The 23,061-nt window shown below is 37.9% G+C and overlaps 2 protein-coding genes across 2 annotated transcripts; one reads left to right on the top strand and one right to left on the bottom strand.

Annotated features, from left to right (window-relative positions):
* Positions 1-6,561: 6,561 nt before the first annotated feature.
* On the bottom strand, positions 6,562-9,661 carry LOC146454543 (uncharacterized). The gene is made up of 2 exons (XM_085095118.1): positions 8,510-9,661; positions 6,562-7,086 (listed from the first exon to the last, which is right to left on the bottom strand). The coding sequence occupies exons 1-2, from the start codon at positions 8,805-8,807 to the stop codon at positions 6,662-6,664; spliced, it is 723 nt and encodes a 240-aa protein (XP_084951244.1). The 5' UTR covers positions 8,808-9,661; the 3' UTR covers positions 6,562-6,661.
* Positions 9,662-16,860: 7,199 nt separating this feature from the next.
* LOC146454542 (HMG domain-containing protein 3-like) lies at positions 16,861-23,003 on the top strand. The gene is made up of 8 exons (XM_085095146.1): positions 16,861-17,306; positions 17,885-18,018; positions 18,225-18,401; positions 18,831-19,089; positions 19,657-19,790; positions 19,897-20,022; positions 20,208-20,429; positions 21,087-23,003. Exons 1-8 carry the CDS (start codon positions 17,012-17,014, stop codon positions 21,516-21,518), a joined length of 1,779 nt encoding a protein of 592 aa, XP_084951272.1. The 5' UTR covers positions 16,861-17,011; the 3' UTR covers positions 21,519-23,003.
* The last annotated feature ends 58 nt before the right edge of the window (positions 23,004-23,061 follow it).

Here is a 23,061-nt window from a genome sequence, read left to right as displayed (position 1 = left end):
GAGGGGAGCGGATGGTTTCTGCCAAACCCAAATTGTACAGTTTTAGCTTTCTTAAAACTGCGGTTTGGCAAATGTTTTATTGATGTCCTTGTCCACCTATTTTGAAAACGAAATTGGGAGAATTTGAAGACCAGCTTTTATCAGGTCCTTTTGACTGGTTAGGTACGGAGTCCGACGAAGGTCCAACGGCATATCAGAAAACAGCGATCTCAGGACATCGTGTTGTATTGTGATAGTCCCGTTATATACCATGGGGAGGTTTCAAACCCTTCACGAACAGAAAAGCGAGCCGGCTTTCTCTGCATTTATCCGCGCGAAGTGGACCCACATATCTGCTTTCGAAGGTGGTGATCAGATCTTCGGGTACCTGTTCGGCTGTTTTTCATGTATTTTCAGTAAGGGAGTAATTCTTCTACTGACTTAAGTACTCCTCTTTACTTCCTTGAACTGGTCTCGCGACAATACGCTCAACTTTCTACTCACACCCATGACAGTGGATGTTGCCCTCGGTCGGTCTCTCGAGCTGCAGCCACGATTGTGAACATCATTTAATAATGATGCGTAAAAGCCCGGCAGATGTCACACTTCTCCAAAGTACTTTTAAGCAACTGAATGGACAGAAATAGAGCTTGAACGGGAGCTCCGAGGTAAAATGAGCAATTTTTGTTTGTTTGGCCTTTGATCGATGCTTCAATTTTTGACAAGCTCTTTCTATACCTGACAGCTTATTTCAACTCAGATATTTTACCTGAAATACAAGTAAAAATGCAAATAGATAACCGTCATCTTGGAATTGCATCGTCTGCTCAGAAAGCGGTCAGCGTATCGTTGGGTTAAGTCAAAACTTCAAATCATTTTGCGCATCTTCCAGTTGTGTACAGCATTTTGCGTTTAGAAACTAGTAAGCTTTTGTGTTGTGTGAATTAGTGAATTAATCTACTTTGATGGCGAAATCTGGGTCCGATTCGGAGAATTTCGACGAGGAGCGAGACACGAAAAGGTTCACAGGACGTTACTAAAACAGGGAATGGGAAATAAGAATGGGGTTGCTCAGCGGTAAAATTAAACATTGTGGATGTTCGATCGAAGCACGAGGGAGGGGTCGACTTCGCCTTTTCGCAAAAGGATTGCTTGTCCGGATGATGCGGGTAATAAACCTTATTCAAAAATGGCTTCCATTTTAATTCTTTTGTTGGTATTCAAATTAGCCCTTCTTATCTCGTTCTTAAGCTCAAATATCAAAATAATATTTTATCTTGAACGAGTCAAGAAAAGCTAATTTGAATGCAAACAAAAGAATATTAAAATGGGAGCCATTTTGGAATAAGGTCTATGGTGATGTCACTTCCTGTTATACCCGGAAAGTTTGAACAAAGTTTCAATTGACAAACCTCGCCAGATTTTTTCATGGACAATCAGTCAAATAATTAAACGTCAGGCCATCAAAGAATCAATGCTACCTAGAAATATTTTAACATAATACATGAAATTAACATTATCGCTCATGAAGTTAATATTTCAATTGTGAAAACACGAAAAAAATTGTTAATAGTAATAATTGTGAAAGTCGACTATGGGTGAAAATTAAGGAAAAAAGAGACCACACCAACTATCTCATGAACATTACTGACATAATTTTTTTGGCCTTAAAATTTGAGTTGACACAGAAATTTTCAGCTAACAAGGGTCAGCATTGCTAGATAAACAAGGAAAGTGAGGTTTGAATCTCACTGTCATTTTTTTACTGCTAGATGGAGGGATGGCTATGCAGAGGTTGAGGAAGGGGGGGGGGGGGGTGGGGGGTGCAGGCTGAGGCCACCATCTATTTTGGGGTTTGCTGGGTCCTGTTCGACTATAGTAGTTTTGACCACATGGACTGTCAACGAAAGATGACGTTTGAAGTCGAATGTTATTGTTATTACTCCACAGTATTTGGCCATCATCACAGCTAACAAACCGACTACACATGTAATTACGCTAGTTGTAGCGCGGGCGCTATACTGGTACGTTAACAATTTAGATCCCGTAAGTATACAGTAAAGCGAACGAGGCGAACGTGGGCAAGGTGAGAGAGATGAGCTATCATTTTCCCTTTTGATTCCTGTCAGACCATGTTGCGATTAATCATTTCAAAACAAGATAATACATCCGTTCTGTGGGGGGACAGGTGGAATGTGTTAGACCGAGTTTAAGGATCTCAAGTTGTTCATTCGTGAGATTGTGTAAGGAGAGGTTGGTAACTGTCTGAGTTGAAGAAAATGGAAGAACCATGTTTCGTGTCAGGGTTCGTAACTTTTTCTAGTGAGTTTTGATAGCACGGATAACAGCCTTTTTGACATTGTTCTGCATGGTACGGCGGAGGACGTAGCGATCAATTGTACTGACAATGCTGCTGATGTGTTGAGTCAACTTGTCTCTTGCAGTCGTTAACCTACATAGTTCCTTCCTTCGCCTACCGATTGCACTTCGTAGTAAACGTTTCCGAATAGAATATACATCATGTTTGTTGTATTTGGCAATGGAAAACATAGGAACTTGGGAATACATTGAAGGATAGGCAGTTCCTCAGAAAATTCAAATCCAACTCAGCTTTGCATACTTTGATGAAGCCTTCTCGAGCTTATGGAGCTAGGAGATGCTGACTTTGTTGTCATACTTTGCTGCTATGTCGTGGATAATACTTCCAAACAATCGGGAATACAGCAGAGAAACAGCAATTTAAAAAAAATACGCAAGTTTAAGTTGGTAAAACATGTTTGGACATTCCCATGTCATCTACGATTTATATTTCGAGTCCTGGCCAACCAAACACAATGCGAACAATGTTTTATACCTTTCAGGTCACACTTCATTCCCGCATGGCGTCCACAAATTCTTAGTTGTAGTTTGATGCAAGTACTGCTTTACGGCTACCACTATTCACTTTTGCATCAGCGAGTTGGCTCACAGGAGCCTTTGATTCTTTCTCTCTTACTCCGCACTCACCAACTTTCGCTACGCCCTCAAGTGATGATCATACAAACACTGCCCGCGGTTTTTTAGATGAGGAAGGGAACTACACCCTCGTGGCCACTAACAAATGAGGAACTGACACAAGAGTTATAACCGTCATTAACTTGAGTAAGACTGTCAGTTTTGACAGCGATTGAAGCATACCAATTATTTCTAAATTATCGTCAACAAATCGAGGTAATGAAATAGAAGAAAGATCCTCGCAGTTGCTTAAGCAGTTGCAAAAAGAAAGCCTAAAAGAAATTCAGGATTGAACTAACGGGATTAGAACCCATGACCTCTGCGATGCCGGTGCAGTGCTCTACCAACTGAGCTATCAAGCCAACTGGGAGCTGGTCATATTGTGAGTTCGTAATATACCCGTGTGGAATGAATAAATAAATGTAAACATATGAAACATATATTTTGAACTACAGATGATAGATCAAATAGAAGAAAGATCCTCGCAACTTTACTTTTAAATCTAGGTGATCCAACCTAAAATGATCGTAGAAGTTAATTTCACGATTTTAAAAAAAATATTCATTCACTCCCTACATGAAAAGATTTTCACTGAAAAAGTAAAACGAAAACGTCTGGAAGATAAACGATACGGGTAAACTGGTAAATTGATATTCAGCAAATAAAAGTTCAAACACAGAACAAACTAAAAATCTCAAACTTGTGATCTGTAGTCTCGGAACACAGCTAAATCGCATCTGAAGCAGTAATGGGAACTGAAATGTTACCAAACCTTTTGACTTTAAGAGCAAATCTCTCTAAGATCCTCATATTCAATTTTCACTCAGAAATAGATTTCGCAGACAACTCTTCCATTAAGTTCCCTTCGGAAAGTAGGTATAAAACCAATATGAACTAAGATCGAAGAAATTTAACTTTCTTAGAATTTCTGATTAGAACTTTTCACATCTCGGGCTATCACTGACTCGAAACCCAGTAGCGAGATCGTGAATTTTGCAAGACTTGCAGCCGTTAGTTCTGGAGAATACAAATCATTCAACACCTCCTAATTCAGTAAATACAAATGATGACCCTTCACGTTAATAATAGGATGAGTAACAATCATTAGCTTTAATTATATTATTGTACTAAATCAGGGCGCACGAAATTAATCCACTTATTGTAATATACGATTTAGCTCTGCTCACAGGCTCTCTTATGTCAGTGCAGATCCACTGTGAAAACGATGTTAAAATATTTCGCCGCAAAACAGTTTCTGTTCCACAAGTGGGAAGTAAAAGTTGTGACACTAGACTTACACGGCCATATTTCAATTGAACATGTCATCAACTAATGTAAGCAACAAACCAAAGAATGAGGTAAAAGTTTACTATCGTTTTCAGCATTTCTTCGAATTCACAAAGCTAGTAAACATTTCTTACCATTTTGATCGTAATAAAATCGCCGGAAGTGTTTGGTTAAAGCTATCATGTAACGAGGTAAGTCAGTAAAAAGATTGCGCTCCGTTAAAGTTTTATTTAAAGAAATTAAGTCATTGTTGTTATTGTCGCCAGAAAGTTCACCTTTCAACAAAAATACAGTTGCAGAACCATTTATTGCCCAACAACGGAACCCCTCTTTGGCGCGAAATAGGGACAGGCAGGTAAAAAACTTCACTTACCCGGGAGGGAGGGGGATGTGTTTGGAAGGTGTTCAAACCAAAGGTGCACCAAAGAGTCCCCAGTAGGGCGACTTTAACTACTCGTGCTTAGGTTTGACGGTGAGTTTGTTACAACATTTCAAGTTGACGGCTAAAATGGCGGCCAAGTTGAATTTATCTTTGTTTACAAGGGGGGATTGTGCCTTGAAAAAGTAACGTCTTGGAGACTAAACAAAAAGAAAGGTTCTTCATCTATCTTTCTTGGAATGTGTTGAGGTAGGAAAGTGAGTGCTTGAGTAAAAGGCGATTTTAAGCGAACTTTTCTAACTGACTTTCTGGCTTGGCGTGTAGAATTTCCATGCAGTTGCTTGTAATATCGGTGAGAGTTAAATTCCTTAACACCGTTTTCGAGAACCCAGAAAAAACATAAAAAGACAAGAAACACTCCAAGCTAACGTTTAATTATCACTACTGTTTACAAGTTTTCGGTGTAGAATTGTTGATTAGCTTTCGATAAAATTTCAGCTCCATACGACTCCTACGTTACGTTTTGGTTACCTGGACATGTTTGGTTACTTTGGACATGTTGTTAAGACCTGACTCGGTCTAATAAAATTGCTCTTGTTCATAGATCTCATCTTCTTAATTCTAAAACATCTTAAATTTGTACAGTGAGGGTTGTTGCCGAAATGAAATCCTTCAGAGTTTTAATTGTTCCTCCAGAGTCTCTCTTGGCGACCAACTGCTGGCCAAAGAGACTGAGGACTCTGGGTAGGAGATTGCTTTCCGAACATTCAACCTCGTACTCAGAGTCCTCGGGCTCTTTGGTCAGCAGTTGGTCGCCAGGAGAGACTCTGAGAAACTGGAATTCTATTTAATTTTTTTGATTGGCTGCCCTGTAAACGGCTTGCATCGTTTTACCGCAGAAAACCTGCGGTTATAAAATTCCATTTCCCAAGGGTCTCTCGTGGCAACCAACCGTTGGCCAAAGAGCCTGAAGACTCTGGGTACGAGATTGCCGAACAGTAGGCACGAGGCCTTGCGAGCCCATACTACTTTGGTCCGCAGTATATGGATGTAAACAAGAAACCGTGCCATGAACGAGATGAGATCGACGAATATAGAAGTATAGAAGGGCAGAATGCCACAATTTAGAACGCTTTCATTTTGGGAATCTTAGGCCCGGTTCAGACGCCGAACTTTTCATGAGCCGAACCTAATACCTCGAATTAAGTACACGAAAAGTTCGGCGTCTGAATCAGTTGAGAACGGCTGTTTCAATTTGGAACGGCTCAGCCGTTCTTCCCGCCTGGCTCAGCTGGGAATTTCGGCTTTCGAACGCCTTTGATTCAGACGTCGAACTTTTCATGAGCCGAACCTAATGCATAAATTATTATAACGTATTTCAAATAAAAAAATTAAAAAATAAAAAAAAAAAGCTAACATTTCGATTGGTTTTGCTTCAAGTAAATTAAGTTCGGCTAATTAAGTTCGGCGTCTGAATCAAAAGGCGGGATTTTCGTGATTTGGGCCGACCTTAATTTGAATTAAGTTCGGCTCATGAAAAGTTCGGCGTCTGAACTGGGCCTTAAATGTACAAATAAAGTAAACATGCCCGTTTGTGTGATCAAATAGAATTCCTCTGGACTCTGTTGGTATGGACCAATCAAAGAAACCTTGATACAATAGCATAGCATCGCAAGTCGCTGAATGTGATGTTTTAAATGAGTTGATCCCGCACCATTACAGTGACATTAATTGACAATACCTTAGCTATAATAATTTAAAGCGTTCTCTGGTTAAAAGTTAAAAAAGGTTAAAACGAGTTTTCGATTGACAGTCTGCAATCTTTGACAAGTGATGTTAAAGATTGCAGACTGGCAATTGAAAGCTCGTTTCAACCTTTTTACTTTTTGAGCAGAGAACGCTTTAAATTATTATGTCTTACCCTAGTTACTCGTCAATTTTTAAAGATACCTTAGTATTTACTAAACTAGGACAAGACATTGTTAAAAATGAAACAAGCTTCAAGCGTGCATATATGGCTGCTTATATGTACTTGGCGTACACATCAGCACAGGTCATTCCTTTATTGCCACTTTCCCGTCTATTTTCGAAATCCTCGCCATACCAGATTCGTAACTCCTGGCCAGAGGAAAGAAGCAGAGGATTTGTCAAACCAGTGAAGATAATCTGCTTGGAGTTTGAAGTGTATCCGGGTATCGTATAAAAGCGCTGTCGACTCTCCGGGAGGAGGATAACTTTGCTTGAGGTCGTTAAAATGGTGTAAATCATCTTATCCACTCTACAGCCCCAATTTGAAAAATCACCAGGCCTGCAGCTTACCGATCCATTCACATGAACCAGTTTTACTGCTTCTATAGAGCCACCGACCTCAACCTGAAACCTGCCAAACTGGTCATTTTTGGCGCCAAAACACACTGGAGCGGTGTTCAGCTTTCGCCATGGGTGTTCTGTGACCAAAAAGATAAAGAAGAAAATTTTGCGATTAGTATCAGTTTCATAAATAAAGGATTTTTTTGTGAAAGGATTAAATTTAATTGATTGGATTTAACACGGAACAGCTACAGCAGAAATAGCAAACATGACTCTGGTAAGGTACAAAATGGCACAGTGAATATGGCCTGTCTTACTTGAGAAACAATTCTTATCTGTAGCAACGATTGAATGAGTGTCATGTCGGGAGGCAATAATAACAAAAAGAAAGGTATAAATAATAAATCACTTTATTTAAGTGCCAATGTATTTAGTACAGAGCACTAATTGGAGACATTTTCCAGATCGGAATTGGAATTTAGAAGTGTTGGTTTTTTGAGAAGAGGTGAAAACCGGAGCACCCGGATAAAAACCTCTCGGAGCCTCTCGGAGAAAACCTCTCGGAGAAGAGGTGAAAACCGGAGCACCCGGATAAAAACCTCTCGGAGCAAGGACGAGAACTAACAACAAAGAAAGTTAACACTTCGTTGATCACCGTTCCATTCTGAGACAGGTGGAAACCTACATTTTGTAGAAAGCTTTTCAGTAAAAGTGTCGGTATTGTCACGTTAAATAAGGTGGTTATTTGCCGCTTCGATATCGCGCTTTTGACCAATTTAGCTTCCTGTATGTTTGCAGCCGGTTAACAGGATAATTTGGAGAATTTGCAAAAAAGTGACTGAACAAATTAAAGCCATGTGCTTAACTGTCACATGTTACGTATTTTGATCTCAAAGGTCATATCTGGGTTATGAGTTCTACATTTATCGCCTGTTTCATTTGACCTCTTGTTGTTTCTGTTTACAGGCTGTCATTCTTATGCCCTTTGAGGCCTTTAGGTTAGGTTTGGCTAAGCTCGTTTCAGTGTATCCGGCCTCTCTAGTTATTTTTGAGAGGATAGGATTTGAACCGTGTGAAAATATTTATCTTGCAGTATAGTCGAGTGTTATAATTATAGACGCAATAGATAAAAGAGATGTAAAACTTTACTCGCTTTAGCTTCTTCGATCTTACGGGTCACCGTAGGAAAGTGATTCTCCACTCGCAAAAACTTTCTCTGAAAAGTATAGTACTGACCAGATTTACAAGGAAAAAGATAACGTGACAAGAAAAAGTATTACAATATATGGTATCCCGGATTTTTAATTTTTGAAGCGGGGAGTACCTATAGGTTTAGTAATGAAAGAGTTTTTGTTGATGGAATGAAAACCAATTTCCAGCACTTCTGAATACACTTCATATTCTGGAATAACTTTAGCCTTTACGAAATTTCATGTATAGTAACCGTAAGGAAGGTGATTTAAAAACGAAAGAATATACAAAAATAAAACGCAGGCTACAAACGTTAAAGGAACTCGAAGATAACTTGTCATTTCTGTTAGGAATAACAAAACAACTTACCAGAATCGGGGTTATCAGCGTACACCGAGGTTGGTTTCTCCACAAAATTCTTTGGACGAAAATACTTGGTGTCGTTGTTAAACTCACAAGTCTTGTCAGCGAGATTGTAGTTCATGCTTTGGCAAGCTGGTTGGGTAGTACAGGCGCTGTAGCAAGTAACCAAATGATCTGCAGTGAATGATTTGTACGCTTGATACAAAAGGGCGAAACCATGTTCTGAGTGATGATCTTGGCAGGATTTACCAGCGGATGAATGGCGAAAGAGAACCAGCAAGAAAATGACAGGTAAAGTTGCCATATCAGCTGTGTGTTTTAAGCGTTTTTACATGCAGTATTTTGAGACTACGTTGCAACTTTTAGAAAGAATATAATAATTGCATGTGAGAATCAATGCAGTAAAAATGAGTTGCCGCTACTGTTTGGCAGAAGAAACGAAGACAATGAACGTGAAAATCGTCATTTTATGCCCTCGTTATTAATTTGGTTGGAAGAACGAGAAAGTGAAAATGATAAATTATTCATTGTGCTATTGTCAGCCAATTAGAAGTTTTGCCAGCAAACGAGAATTTTCTCACTTTCCTAAGTGCTATACGGAATCAGTTTTAAATCAAGTTATATGAGCAAAATTTCCGTAGCGGTAAAATTGTTTGCCTTGCGGGTTCATTTAATAGGTTACCTTAGAATAGAAAACCTCTATTCTGTATTGTATTTTGTAATGTGTGTTGTACGCCAAAACATAAAAAAAATAAAAAATAATAATAAGAGGAAGAAGAGAAAAAAATTATCGGCTCAGTTTCCTTTATTCCGGCGTGATTCCTTGCTCCTAAAAAAAAAAAACGTTCATGAAAACTTAAAATGAGATTAACGCTAATGAGTACCGGCAAGGTGCAAGTTGAGACAGTGCGACATTTCGCCATGAACTAGAAACGCAAATAATAAAAAAAAAATAATAATAATAATAATGAAAAAAAAAAGAAAACAACGTGCTGAAGAATTTTGGCCAGCAAAAGACACAAAAAACAAACAACGACAACAAACCAATAAGAAAACAAAAAACAAAAACACATGAACGAGGTAATAATACTTCACATAATCGTGGCGGCCTTTAATCTGATAGCCGCCCCATTCTTCTCGGAATCCCAAGTTCACACCTAATAATTGTGTGTATTTTTATTAAAAGGAGAAGCATTTGTCTAATCTCCATGAAACTTGGAAAAATATATTGTATCACATCTTAGTCACGTGACTTGAAACGACTTATAACGGTTATAATCTTTACTCAAAAATAGGATACAGAAAGCTACATTATATCAATCTTGTTTGTTGCTTATTCGATGACCCCTTCCAAGGGCTTTATCATCCCGCCTTTTAATGAAAGTCCACATGTTAACAGTAACGGTCAATTAAGGAAAATAGGTCACGTGACATGACAAATGTTAAAGGGCGGAATTAGGTAAGCACAGTTGTACTAAACATTTTATTGAGAAACGTTTTCAAAATTTTGGACTATAAATGTTCCCCATTTTTCAAAAACAAGCTATGTGACGTCATCAACCAACTGTCTTATGAAACAAGATCCCTATGGAGATAAGACATCGACCAAATTTGATGATTTTAAAACATCGTTGCATGACAATGTCATCTTGAAATCATTAGTTAAATAATTCTTTTCATAGCAATTCTTGTTACAATTTTACAGTAAGAAATATAGCAGAACAGTTTGTTATAGTTAATACTTTTATTTATTTATTTATTTATTTTTTATTTATTTATTTTGCCACACCACAAATACAATGTAAACAAAAAAAAAATAAAAATAAAAAAAAGATGTAACAATTAAAGTGCTTATGACCCCTACCTAATTCCTTTCATTCTCAAAAGTAGACTTAGAAAGGAAGCCAAAACAAGCAAAATAATGAGATTTGAAGTTATTCTCGATTTTTAAAACGCGATCGAAATCGCAATTTCCGAAGTTAAAACCGCGCCATTAGAGGACTGGCACTAGTGAGTTGTGACGTCGACCCGGTATCTCGATAGCCGGCGGGGCTTGGCTAGTTCCTGACAAAAGAAATCTAAAACGGAAGTGAAAATGTTAACGGCAGAGCGTGGGATGGGCGACTGGCAGCCTGGCGCGAAAAATAAAAGTAGCGTAAAAAAGAAATGCAGCACGATGGCGGACGCTAAAAGATCGCTAAAGATTCTCCGAAAAAGCCGTTGGCACAATTTTTTAAACATCTGTAGGTGTTATAATCAAACGGGTTTTAATTAGAAACCACTCTGTCAATAGTTTCGTGAATGAAACACGGTGTGGAGTTGGCAAAAGTCTTTAGAGTTTTTATTCGGGAAGGGAAGTTTCGCTCGATGATAATTTTCCTAAAAAAACTCTGTCAACCTTGTTTTCACAAGATAAAAAACATTTACGAATTGTAGTCTTTAAAGAAAAAGAGTCTATCTTCGCAGGAGCTTTCATTGGCTGAGATCGAGACAAAAGTGAAAGAGCTCGCAGTTCTACGCAATTGAATGGCTAAATTTCCCGAGCCTATCGGTGCAAACTGCTTCTCGCCCAAGTGACGATCACAAATGGCTGGAGCATTCCCCACAAATTTCTAACTTGGAATGAAGCGTAGTAAGGGGCATCTCTCTCAGCTCCTTTACAGTCCTTTAGCTTTGTGATGTAAGGCAGCAAGAAGGCCTCTATTTCATTTATGTTGGTATCCAGCAACATTGTAAAATATGTTCTTTCTGTTTGAGTTCACTTCAATGATATGATGACAGGATCCACCATCTCTAAAGCCGCCGTTACACATTGAAACTTTTAGCTGAAACTTGTGTGCAACGGCGAGCGAGACCAGTTTCACGAAGTGGTGTTACACGGTGAAACTCTTGTTTTTTCACCACTGCGACCGTTGCGAGCCGTTGCAGAAGTAGAAAGCGGTTCTACTTTTCGTGAAACTTGTCTCGCAACGGAAGTTCGAAAAAGTTTCACGAAACCGACCATGTTACACGGTGCAACGCCTGCTGAAACTTGTTTCGCAGCGCAGTTGCACACAAGTTTCAGCTAAAAGTTTCAACGTGTAACGGCGGCTTAAGGAATTTGAACTTATATCTCTTGTTTTCTCTGTTGCTGTTACTGTCAGTTCAACTATATGTACATTTGGAAACATGACACTTAGCATACCTAGGAACAGGTCTAAAAATAATTATTTCCCTATGAATATTATTAAGTTTTGCAACATCCATTTTTTGATTGTTTTTTTCTTTCGGGGGGGGGGGGGAGGGGTTGGTGGCGGAATTTGGGAAATTAGCTACTTGAAAGTGGAAGAGGGCAACACAAATAATTTACATGTGAACTGCCATCCCTTCCAATCTAATACTGTTAGAATTATCTTTGAGACATAAAAAGAGGGTCACTAAAAATATGAAAATTCATTGCATTTTATGTCATAATAGAAATTGCATTCAACATTTTGTCTTTTTTAGAACAACTTTTCCTCTTTTTAATTTTCCTAATATTTGGAACACTCATTGAACCCAATGAACTCGAAATAAGTCTCTTGAAGGCTACAGACACATTAAACACACAAATGTCAATGTGTAATATAAGAAGTGAATGAGTTAATGTGTGCTGAAGTCAAAATGGGTGAATTTATAACAGAGATGGATAATCCAACCCGATGAATCTGTATGGTAGTTAATTTGCAGGCATACATGCTAGAGATGGAGTGCTACTAGTTTGCCTGATAATCAGTCATCTGTGTAAAACAGTATGGGCACAGATTATCCTTCTACTGACATTCATGTATTAAAATTATTAAAAGTATAATTAACAATTATTCCACGAGCGCGCGTTGGATATGAGATGATAGATAGCCAATGAGGCGCGTAGCGCCGAGTTGGCTATAATAATCTCGTATCCAACAAGCGCAAGTGGAATAATTGTTTTATTAAAAACAATGAAGAAATATTGCTAGATCTTGCTGATTTCGCAGTGCAAGAATAACCAGCAGACAATTTAATGGTCGCCACTTCTCGGCCATGGTATTATGGCTCATATACCATAGCCGCTAAGCCAATCAAATCCCTCAAATTGCATTATACCATGATTCAGTTTTTAATAATTGTTAATAGAACTGAGTGGAGTGCAAAGTTCAATATTTAGTAATTTATTACACCCATTTTGAGATCACATTTCTTTTTGTCAATGTTAATATTTATTGATTTGCTTCAAGAAACCCGTTTTTCAAGTGGTTATTTATATATAAGGATCACCAGTGATTTTAAAATAGGTGTAATAAACATAGAAACATATAATTGAATGATCCATCAGATGGTCCATCTTTATTATAAATTGAGCCCTCGAAACGCCAGGTCCATCCTAAAAATGCCAACATACTGTAGTCATTTTCCCATTAATGATTTGCATAACATTGTACAAGATTAACCCTCACAGGTTTGTATAGTGTGATTTAGGCTGATCACAAAGTATATAGTTCTAGAGTACCTATATGTTTATTGTGAAAAGAAGAAGAATAAAACTTGTTACCATTCTTTAATGAGATGTGCGTCATCAACTACAGCTGCTTTGATCTTTTCCTTAATCTCGATCACCACTGTCCAAAACCTGCTTTTTTTTTTTTTTTTTTTTCAATAAACTTAAATATACTTAATATTCCTTCCATTTGGGATACAGAGAAGTCTAGCGATTCGCCTCAAAGAATCATTGCAGATGGTAGTTTCATGCTGTCAAGTTTGATATCTGATCCCATATCAGCACATTCAACGGCGATGCGACCAAAATAATGCAGTCACTGACCTCAAGCCATGGGTCAAAACAAAGGGCAAAAGCTGGAATATCAAGGATTTGTCGAAGGCAGAGACACCTGACACATCCCTCCTTTTTTCGACGATAATTCTAATTGCGTTCCTGGAAGCTGCTCACGAAGAGAAATCGATTTCAAAATAAGGAGACGCAGAACATTCGCCAGTATCTCAATAAACCTATCGCCTCTAGCAGCCGCCATGTTATTCTCACTAAATTTAATGACATTTCAAGACTTCATACATGAATACCGGAAGTCCTAGAATCTAGGACTTCCGCAATTCTGTGTCCCCAGAGCCACTTGGTCCTCGTGCCCAGCCTCCAGCGGCTAAGAGGACCAGGCGGCTCTGGGGACGAGGCATACAACAAAACCCGTAATCCGGCACTATTCCAAACCGGCCTCCTCATTGGTTTTCACGGCACTTCCTGTACCGACTTGTAGCGGCATAATAGACCAATGGGATCGTTCGATATATATTTATTTGTTTCCAATAAACCAATGAAATCACTCGATATGTAGTGGGAATCACTCGATATGTAGTGGTTTACGTGACACAATACCCGTGTACCAGACAAATGGCGACGAATGCGGTGAGTTAGTAGTGTTGTATTTAGTATCAACAAAAGTCTTTTTTGTGGATTCAACTCTTTCGTTCAATGTTAGTTTTTCTGTGTATAAGTTACTCATATCAAACTGTCAGTCATGCTTTGCTAGATTTGAGTATGGGTATTTTCGAAGAAATCGAAGCTGCGATGTTCGAAGATGAGATGAGTGATGTCAAGGCGGCGATTTTAAAAACTGCAATTCTCAAAGTCTATTTCAAATCGATAATGAGAATGAAATGCCTTTTTGACATATATTTGACGTATATGATAAGTTTAGATAACTTTAGCAGAACACGCGGCCACTTTATAATTTTGCACTTCGTTGCAACTATTCAACAATTATCCTGTTATATCGCGCGAAATCGCCGACGATGCCGTTTCCCGCATAGTCATAAACCGCGCAAAAATACTTCTGTACTAGTAGGTACCGTCCTTATATGTCATGATCTATTTTAAGTCTTTTTTGTGGATTTATCTCTTTCGTTCAATGTTAGTTTTTCTGTGTTTAAGTCATGTCAAACTGTCACTCATGCTTTGCTAGATGTGAGACTTTGTATGGTATTTCCGATCGAAGATGCGATGATCGATGTTCGAAGATGAGATGAGCGATGTCAAAGCAGCGATTTTAAAGACAGCAATTCTCAAAGTCTATTTCAAATTGAAATGAGAATGAAATGCCTTTTTGACATATATTTGACGTATATGATAAGTTAAGATAACTTTAACAGAACACGCGGCCACTTTATATTTTGCACTTCGTTGCAACTATTCAACAATTATCCTGTTATATCGCGCGGAAATCGCCGACGATGCCGTTTCCCGCATAGTCATAAACCGCGCAAAAATACTTCTGTATTTAATTTAGTTTTTACCGTCCTTATATGTCATCTGATGCTCTTTTTTTCCTGTTAAGCATTCCTTTTTTTTTTAATTGCTTTCGTCTAGGGTAAAGCTCCAAATTGGACATCTAGAGGTAGAGGACAATGCCCCAGTTGTTCTTTCATTTATTCCAATGCCTGGAAACCGAAGAATTGCAAAGAATGTGGTTTCGAAATTGGTGGCTCATATGTGCCAAAGTCAAAGAAGCCTCGCCTGGGTTCACCAGATGGCTGTGTAAGGATAGTAGAAGGCAGTGAAATTGAAGTATTTTCCGTCAAGTTAAGTTATCGCGACAACAGGACGGTTGTTGTAAAGTCAAAAACTGATGTCGTTTGCCATCACCAGAAGTGTAAAAAGAAAAGAGCTGTTCATGTAGCAAGTAAAACCAGCTTTTCGTGTGCACATACAGAGTCAACCAAGTCATTCTGTGATCCTTCATCGGCCAGGAACTTGACGGAGGAAGACATCAAAATGTATCATTGTGACAGCTCAACAAAGGATCTTTTGCGCAACATAAAGCCACCACAAGACTTCCGTCACATTGTGCAAATTTCTGAGCATTGTTTTGTGGTTTTCACTGCTCCATGCACAGTTAACCCGACTGGGTATTGCCATGTCCAGAGGCAGGAAGATGGGCATTGGTCATGTTCGAACAGTTCCTGTAACAGGAAAACTGGCAACAGCAAGCAGCTAAAGGAGGGGAGAGGAACGGGCAGTTAAATTTCTTTTCTCCTTATTTTTTTCCCTATTTTTCTCCCTCCTCCCTAATTTTTTTGGCCGTTTCTCCCTCCTCCCTGATTTTTCACCTTTCTCCCTGATAAGTCTTTTAAGAGGCTTATTTTATTTGCTACTTCACCGCAGTGCCTCGTTTCCACATCTTGACATACCAAACACGTTTGTCATGTCGTTATATCCCGTTCTTCCCATACTACCTTTCGGTTTTGTCACGTAAGCTTGAAGCTTTCATGTTTACAACATTTAACCGTGTAAAGATGGTAAAATAATGATTACAGGCCAAACAAGGCTCCTATTGGTCGAGATAGGAAGAATATGACCTTCAAAGCTAATTTGCTCTTACGAGTACCTCTTTCAAAGATCTCCCTTTTCTGTACGAAAGTAGGGAAGGGTCTTTGAAGATCTCTCTTAGAAGAGGCTGATTTTCTATCAAGTGCTATTTACTCATCTGAATGGCTTTTAGGTTAGCACACAAGGGCGATATCCTGTAACAAACGGCAGAATGTTTCTGCGCCTTTTTTGTTTGTTTTTTTACTCCGGGGCCAACATTCTTTCGATGAAATTGACTTCTGAGAGAGTTTTATCTTTAAGGTTATAGGGGTAACTTCTGTAGCGTAATCTCTGGTTGAATAGAGTAATATTTTCTTCAAATGTTCTTTTTGAAGAGTTTTTTCTGAGAAGTGTTAAGGCTTCGCCTTTGACAAAGCCTGAACTGGAAAGTTTCCGTCGGTTTGAAGTGCGTGCGCACGTAAAAAATTGATTTTTTTTTTAAAAATCTTTCGCCCTTGTTACACATGTGTAAAGGAAAGTGAATTGGATGTTTGAAATAGGCCTTATCACGGTTTTCGACGCCATTTTGGACCATTTTGACGAGTAGGCAAACAGGCTTGAAGTAACAGTGTTTGTATGGAAATCCGATGTCAAATAATTTTCATAAAACATCGCTTCTGAAAAATTCATGAATTGGAAACTTTTGGCACTAGGAAAAGGATTTTAAGAAAAATGTTGGAGGGATGTAGCTGTGACAGAAAGCGTTCAGTCGTGTTTTGAACTTTCCATACATTTGTCTGTATAGCGAACCAGCCGTGAGCTGCTACTAAAAAAAGTTCGCGGGAAAAATACAGGGAAATGAGCTACTAAGGCCTTAAACATTCATGCCACATTTATTTAAAGAGGATCCTCCGTCCTCCCTTTTTATGCTGGTTCTCCCGTCTCCCTATTTTTTTTGCTTCCTTTCTCCCTCCTCCCTATCTTTTTTGGCCGTCTCTCCCTCCTCCCTAAACCGTTCCTCTCCCCTCCTAAAGAGCAAGAAAATATGCATCCATTTGCATGTCCTGTTTTGCAGCCTCAAGTTGTCATCACCAGATTTCGCTAAGGCTGTTCCTTTTCCACCAAGCGCTAGTTCCAGTGAGGTAGCCATAACAGCACAGTCATCAAGTTCTACAAGCACGTCTGTAGGAAGGATGTCTACCTTGCAGATGAATCTCAAGAGGTCTATTCCATATCCTGTGCCACAGGAGTATTTTAGAGCCCACGGTGAGCATGGGAACAACTGGCCAGATCATTTTGTTCCGGAGTCAATCCAATGCGAACTGTGTGGAAGTGCCTTGACGTCAGCACAAAGACATCCAGGTCAGGGGCACAATGATCGGTCGTACATTGTGACACCTTGCAGTTTCCAAACTGTTGATGTAAAAGTCAAGATCTGCACAAACAGGAATTGCAAGGCCATGCATCAAGTATGGCCTGTAGAGCAAGGTACAGTAACATATTGATTTCATTTAGATAACAGAAAAAATGCAGAAAAACAGTAATGAAATGAATGTGCCATAGAAAACAGAAATCATACTAGATTATTCAATAAAAATATAAAGTATTTCTAATATTAAGTTCACATACATGATTGCACAGTTTCGTTTAGTATGAACTTCTGTGTGGTCTGTTTAGTATAAAAGAGTTAAAATGTCTTGTAAGTTATTTATTATCCAACCCTGTTGGGGTGTGAAAAATACACTCAACCCATGACAGATATTGTATAATGTGTGCATTCCATAGAGACAAGTAGAAATATTCTTGTACCTGGGTATTTTTTTGCAGCGACTATACCTAATCATGATATTTTAACAAGTCTAATTGGATAATAAAGGTCAGCAATTTTTGATACTGTGATTGATTTGAGCATGTAATGCCATTCAACAACCAACCCCACTCCCCCCCCCCCCCAGAAAAAAATATACACTGTGACTTAAAATTTATTTTTTGAACAAAATTTTAATTATCCCATTTATCCTAAAAATTCCATACTGAAATAATAAATTTTTGTGTTTTTATTAAAGGGCTATTTAACATATCGGACAAACTTCTTGTTGCCCTGGAACTTCTTGTGCAGTGGAGAGAGCTGTTCAAGCGTGGAGTGCCATTGACCGTTGCTATTGAAAGCAGCCTTGCTGGATGGTGCAAGTGTGGCCAGGTATGCCTTGTTTTTAGTATCTTTTCTTTTTCCTTGAGTGAACTGATCTATTTATAGGTCAGCACATAATTGGAGCTTTATTTTTACTAATTGTATATACAAGATGTCATCCTTGCTCAAATCAATTTGTTAATAAACTGTGTTGATAAATATAAATTATGTATTTTCCAACAAACTTGTAACAAGTGTATTTGTGTAATTTACAGTTGCAGGTTACTGATAATGAGTGCAAGTACATTGCTGGACTTCTATACAATGGATTCTATGCCTTTGAATTACTTTCTAATCGTTGCTTAGATAATGTAATTTGTGGCATATGTGGTGTGGTCGGCCATGTTTATTTTGGTGATGGCAATGAAAAAAATTGCTGTAGCATAGATGCGGTAAGTGAAACTTTTTGTCACATCTGCTAGTGCTTGCAAGGCTGCTCTAAGTTTAAGTTACGCTAAATATTACTTCTTGAGCATTAGCCCTTCTTGGTAGTAACTTGAAAGAACTCCCATGAACTGAGCCAATATGCTCAAAACTTCTGTATCAGCTTCTTGAATTTACCATGACAGCTAAGTTACATCATGTACAATAGAGGGTAAATAAAGATCCCATCCATCCATCCATCCATCCATCCATCCATCCTTTCTTTCTTTCTTTCTTTCTTTCATTCATTCATTCATTCATTCATTCATTCATTCATTCATTCATTCATTCATTCATTCATTCATTCATTCATTCATTCATTCATTCATTCATTCATTCATTCATTCAGTTCATTTCATTTATTCTTATTAACTCTATTTAACTGATCTCAATTCCAGGTTGATTATCAACAGCAGGATGAAGTTTCAGGTGAGGCTGAACAGCTCCCATCTTTGGAAGAATTTCTTGGACATCTGAAGTCAATCTTTGTAGAGAGAGTGAGCTATACAACTTCACAACAAGACAACACTATAAAGGCTGCCAGGGTTCCCCCTATTATTGCTCCTAGTATGAGGGCAGAGCAGATTTTCAACACTGAGATGAAAAAGAAAAGTGTGTATCTTGGAGGCAAATTCTTTGAAAAAGACAAAATTAATGGTAAGTACATGTAATTCTACTAGTTTTCATTATTATTTAATATTTAAACATCATAAAATTTTACCTACAGCGTAATTTAATTGAGTGAACTAAATGTGTTACTTAATGCATGTTAGTACATGTTTTATAGTTTAATTCATCTTCCATATGGATTTTGTTGACAATTTAATGTGGGCTTGACAAATGAGATTGCAATTTGCATTTCTATACTTGGAGTATTAACTGGTATTTAAGTATTAGTGAATCAAAGTATTAGCTTGTAATTAAAACAAGCACTTTGATCATCAGCCGTTGCTCATCAAAGGGGTAACATATTGTTTTAAATGTCAGCTCGACCTCTATAAATGGTTGATCCCCTCTATTAAGCGCACATGGTCACTGTTTAAACAGTTCCATTTGGCGGATTTATTACTGTATTTCTCCTCTACAGTAGTTATATAATATGTGCTCTATATCTTGGCACAGTGACAATAAAGTGAAACATGTCTAAAGTTGCTTTTAAAAGCACATATAGGCACTTTAAAGGGTAAACATGATTTAATTCTAGTATTTTTCATTGTTCCCTAGGAGATCCAATGCTTTTGCATCAACTCATTAAGAACAAACGTATTAATATGGCATCATTGGAAAATATGACATTACAGGAATTGCGGGCTATTTGCGGGGATTGTAAGATAGAGAAGTTTGCCAAGCTCTCTAAGGTATTTATCAATTTGTGTTCAAGATGATAGTGTACCTTTAAAGTTTCATTTCATTCAAAAGTTACTGTCGAGTGCTTGTTAAATGGGTAAATATTTGTTATTTTAGGCACTGCTGGTTGGGGCATTACAGGCCCTTTACTCCTCATTGCTGACTGGCTCTTCACCTTGCCATGGGTTTACACAAGTTTGTGGTCACACAGGTGGCTTTTATCACATGGTTTGTCGACATGGGGTAAGGTTCAAATTATTTCGTGACTGAACTTTCACATATTTGTACGTAAAACATGATTGAATGTTGAGATTATGTGATGCTCAATTTGTGTCCTGCCCCATTTTTTCTGTTTCCTTTAACTTGCTTGGATCATTATCGAGATGTAACTTCATTCATTTACAATGTATAATTCTATTTCAATCTAGACAACCGTTGCATCCAAGTTCCTTCTCCTACAAGAGTCAGTAAGAGATGCGGCTGATTTATACCTTTCTTTAAAGTACCCACCAGTGCTCCTGGTCAATGACACTCCTTGTGGATTTTCTCGGCATCTTGACTTAAGAGTTCCAGAGGTGGCATCACAGTTGTGGGGTGATTGCTTGGGTTGCTTTGAAAAACCAGTTTTGGATAAGGAACCAACAAAGGAGGTAATAAATGAATTTCACTAGATTTTGTGTCATTTTTCTTTCAGACTTTACAGGACTACCTTTCATTTATAACATGCAGTAAGATTGTAGAATTTTATAGGGAGATTTTGGATCTGTTACATTTTCTAATTCAAATAAATGTAGTTTAGTTGCTATGTCATATATTTCACTTCACTTCACTTGTCTTTTGGTGCCAGGATGGCGCTTTTATATTAATATTACTGTAAATCCTCAAATATGCACCCTCCCCTTGAATAGATGCCCCCTACAAGTAAACACCCCTCTTGTTGGGTAAAAATAAGAGCCCCTCTCCTCTACCCTTTGTATTTGTCTAGGTGAGAACTGAGACAAGAAAGGTTGACTATTGCACTGATCATGTTCATTAAGGGAAACAAGTATCAGTACCGAGCCTGCAGTGTGATTGTTTTTGGTATACTTGTGACTGGTTGCGTTAGTTTTTGATGGGACGAATTAAGAATGCACTAAGCAACCCTTTGAGTGCTCCCACAATGGTTTGCACGCCATAATAAACTTGTTCAATTCCTACCACTGATGTTCATCACTCGTCATTATTCTTGTATTTTGTAAGTAACTAATTCACAACTTCTTCGGCTCATTCAATTATCTTTTAATTTTAATGTATTACTCTCATTGTAGGTCAGTGTTCCTGAAATTGTGATTCCGGAATTTAGCGCACACAAGCTACATGTACAAGAGACAGAAAATTCGGGTGCTGATCATCGTCATCCACTGACACAATCAAGCAGGAGGTACATAGTTGGTGACAGATTTCATACTTCCACAAATCCACACAAGTCAACTTTGTGTGAATTTCACAATATTGATTTGTGCATCCAGAGGGATGTCATAAAGACAAGTTACCAAGAATCACAGAACAACAGCAAAAATCTTAAACGACTACGGAGTGCAACTATGCAGTCTTTTCCAGTGCACTATCTGTACAATTTCTTAATGGATTTTTACCACAATGAGAACATTGTTGAAAAACAGAAGAACAGTTTGACATCTTCCTTAAAAGAGGGACAGAAATTAGAAAGGGACAAGTATCTAAGATTTACCATTAATTGAACTATGGTAAGCATATATAGTTTTCAAAAGCTTTTTTCTTGTGCTGTACACAGTCATGTATAATTGAATTTTTTAAAGCGTTAAATACTGATTGTCCAGTTGAGCAAATGGACTGAAGCTTCTAATATTATTCACAAACTATTATTGTGGTGTACAAAATGCAGTATAGTATGAGAGAAAGATCAAGTTAATTCAATGGTTTTCTGTGAAAGACAAGGTCCCATTTATTATATTTTGAACTAATGAATCACTTTGCGTGTTTGCTCGACCAACTCATTTTTCCTAATTTTAAAGCTTTCAAATGAATTAATAATGGTAATCAAACTGAGTGGAGTGCAATTTGGTCAGAAATCATACGCGTGATTTCAAAATCAAATGAGCGTGCAGCGCAAATTTAATGTAAAATCACAAGTATGATTTCAGACCAAAATTGCACGACACAAAGTTCAATTACCACTTTATAACACCTATTTTGAAATCACAGAGTATCATTGTCAATATTAATATTCTATTTTTGTTACTTCATTGCCATTTCGATGGGCTAAAGAAAGGATGTGATATAGAGCAAAAAATGGTGCAATTTGGGAATAAATCGCACTGTTGAGAGCCAATCAGATTGCAGGGATCACCAGTGATTTCAAAATGGGTGTAATAAATAATAATGGTAATTGAACTGAGTGGAGTGCAATTTATAATCACAAGTATGATTTCAGACTAAAATTGCACGACACGAAGTTCAATTACCACGTTGTTACACCCATTTTGAAATCATACCTTTTTTTTTGGTCAATATTAATAAATTTTTGGAAATTTGGGAAACAGAAATTGCAAAATTTCCCCCAAAATGACTTGTTTGGCCCTTTAATTTTCTGCAATCTGATTAGCTATAGCAGGTAAGCCATGCCAAGGGCTACAAATAGGATGCAATTTAGAGGGAAAAATGGTGCGAGTCATGGATAAATCACACTGTTGAGAACCAATCAGATTGCAAGGATCACCAGTGATTTCAAAATGGGTGTAATAAACAGGGTAACTAATGGGCTTTTCTCTTCCCAGGCACTCAATGAATCGGATTAACTAGTTTTTGTTTACTGTGTTGGTCGGCAGAAGTATTTCAGTGCACATCTTAGTTACTGATTATGGGTTCTCTTAACGAGGAGCCACAGAAAATAGAATGATAAATCAGTTGGGGGAACAAGACTAGTTTGGAATCCCATCACAGTATGGGTATATAGTCAATTTTTCCTGCAAGGATCATGTCACTAATATCACAAAATAATGTTAGCATAAAAGGGCTTGCATAATTATTATATTATTGTTAACTAACCATGTATATATTTGAATAAATTTTTACCGTAGTTGTACATGTAGAAAAAACACCAGTTCTGTTTTGATTTACACAGTCATAATTTTAATGTATATATTCACTTGAAATATGGATAAGCAATAATAACAATCAATAAAGGTTGTTCCTGAATAGTTGCATACTACAGCTTTCGTTCTTGTCTCTAATGTTTTGAATCACGTTCAGTTGTTTAAGTTC

This window comes from Pavona decussata, unplaced genomic scaffold, assembly GCF_977016875.1.
Source record: "Pavona decussata unplaced genomic scaffold, jaPavDecu1.1 SCAFFOLD_300, whole genome shotgun sequence".
NCBI classification, from domain to species: domain Eukaryota; kingdom Metazoa; phylum Cnidaria; class Anthozoa; order Scleractinia; family Agariciidae; genus Pavona; species Pavona decussata.
This window is presented reverse-complemented; position numbering and strand designations above follow the sequence as displayed.